The sequence below is a fragment of the Panthera uncia genome, assembly GCF_023721935.1.
Source record: "Panthera uncia isolate 11264 chromosome A1 unlocalized genomic scaffold, Puncia_PCG_1.0 HiC_scaffold_16, whole genome shotgun sequence".
Classification (NCBI taxonomy): Eukaryota; Metazoa; Chordata; class Mammalia; order Carnivora; family Felidae; genus Panthera; species Panthera uncia.
The window spans coordinates 78,445,408-78,447,321 of NW_026057576.1; the positions used below are offsets into that span (position 1 = coordinate 78,445,408).

General features: G+C 75.7%; 1 protein-coding gene across 1 annotated transcript in view; it reads left to right on the top strand.

Annotated features, from left to right (window-relative positions):
* The first annotated feature begins 520 nt into the window (after nucleotides 1-520).
* Nucleotides 521-1,914, top strand: part of SOX1 (SRY-box transcription factor 1) — a 2,067-nt gene continuing 673 nt past the window's right edge. The window contains exon 1 of the mRNA XM_049647229.1: nucleotides 521-1,901. Coding sequence (XP_049503186.1) covers nucleotides 997-1,901 — 905 coding nt within the window. The 5' untranslated portion in view covers nucleotides 521-996. The remainder of the gene's footprint in view (nucleotides 1,902-1,914) is intronic.

Genomic DNA, 1,914 nt, shown 5'->3' on the forward strand with positions numbered 1-1,914 from the left:
GGAGGGCGAGCTCTGGGTTCGCCGCCGCTGCCGCGCGCGCTCAGGAAGCAGCGTGGCTGTGCCCCCTCCCAGGCCTCCTTCCCCCTCCTTCCTGCCCCTGCTCCCCCTCCTTCCTCCCCTCCTCCCGCCCCGCCGCCCGCGCCCCGAGCTTCTACTCCCTCCCCACGTCACTCGCCAGCGCGCCATGCAAATCACCGCCGCCGCCGGCTCCCATTGGCCGCGGCGCGCTCATTTAATGGCAGCCCGGGCCCGGCGTATGGCTGCTGGGCCCCGCGCGCCGCCGGCCCCGCGTGCGCCTCCGCTCCGAGCGCACGGCCTCGGGCAGGCAGCGGGCAGCCAGTCCCGGGCTCGGCGGCCCCGCTCTCTGGCCCTCTCCTCGCGCCTGCGCTGCCCCCGGCCCCCCTCCCCAGCGGCCCCCCTCCGCGCCCCCCTCCGCGCCCCGCTCCCCCCCGGGCACCTGGGACCGGCACATGCCCAACGCACGCGGCGCGGCGCGCTGCTAGAAGTTGTAGCCCCGGAGTTGGAGGCCGCCGAGGACCGAGCGCAGGAGCGAGAAGGCGGCGCTCGGCGGCGGCCAGCGAGGAGGCGGCGGAGAGCCCCGGGCCAGGCCCCGCGCACGGCTCACGTCCCGAAAAGTGGAGCCGCAGCTTGGCGACGCCTGCACCTGTTTGCGCCGCTCCGCCGAGGCGACCGGGCTGCTGCGGCGGCGGCGGCAGCGAAGACGACGACCCCGACCAGCGCCCTCTTCGGCAAGTGGTTTGAGCACCAGGAGAAACTTTGCACCTGTGAGCCGGACCTGCGCTGAGTGCGTGTGTTTTTGCCTTCCGTTCCGTTGTCTTCGCTTCCACCTGCGCCCCGCTCTCCTCTCCGGTAGGACTTCTCCCCCTCCCCGCGTCCCGCTCCGTTCGATTGAGCCCCTCTCCACCCTCCGCCCCCCCGGCCGTCTATGCTCCCGGCCCTCCCCGCGCGGTGCCGGTGAACCCGCGGGCCGCCCCGATGTACAGCATGATGATGGAGACCGACCTGCACTCGCCTGGCGGCGCCCAGGCCCCCACGAACCTGTCGGGCCCGGCCGGGGCGGGCGGCGGTGGGGGTGGCGGTGGCGGCGGCGGCGGCGGCGGCGGGGTCGCCAAGGCCAACCAGGACCGGGTCAAGCGGCCCATGAACGCCTTCATGGTGTGGTCCCGCGGGCAGCGGCGCAAGATGGCCCAGGAGAACCCCAAGATGCACAACTCGGAGATCAGCAAGCGCCTGGGCGCCGAGTGGAAGGTCATGTCCGAGGCCGAGAAGCGGCCGTTCATCGACGAGGCCAAGCGGCTGCGCGCGCTGCACATGAAGGAGCACCCGGATTACAAGTACCGGCCGCGCCGCAAGACCAAGACGCTGCTCAAGAAGGACAAGTACTCGCTGGCCGGCGGGCTGCTGGCGGCCGGCGCGGGCGGCGGCGGCGCGGCGGTGGCCATGGGCGTGGGCGTGGGCGTGGGCGCGGCGGCCGTGGGCCAGCGCCTGGAGAGCCCGGGCGGCGCGGCGGGCGGCGGCTACGCGCACGTCAACGGCTGGGCCAACGGCGCCTACCCCGGCTCGGTGGCGGCGGCGGCGGCGGCCGCGGCCATGATGCAGGAGGCACAGCTGGCCTACGGGCAGCACCCGGGCGCGGGCGGCGCGCACCCGCACGCCCACCCGGCGCACCCGCACCCGCACCACCCGCACGCGCACCCGCACAACCCGCAGCCCATGCACCGCTACGACATGGGCGCGCTGCAGTACAGCCCCATCTCTAACTCGCAGGGCTACATGAGCGCCTCGCCCTCGGGCTACGGCGGCCTCCCCTACGGCGCCGCGGCCGCCGCCGCCGCCGCCGCGGGCGGCGCGCACCAGAACTCGGCCGTGGCGGCGGCGGCAGCGGCGGCGGCC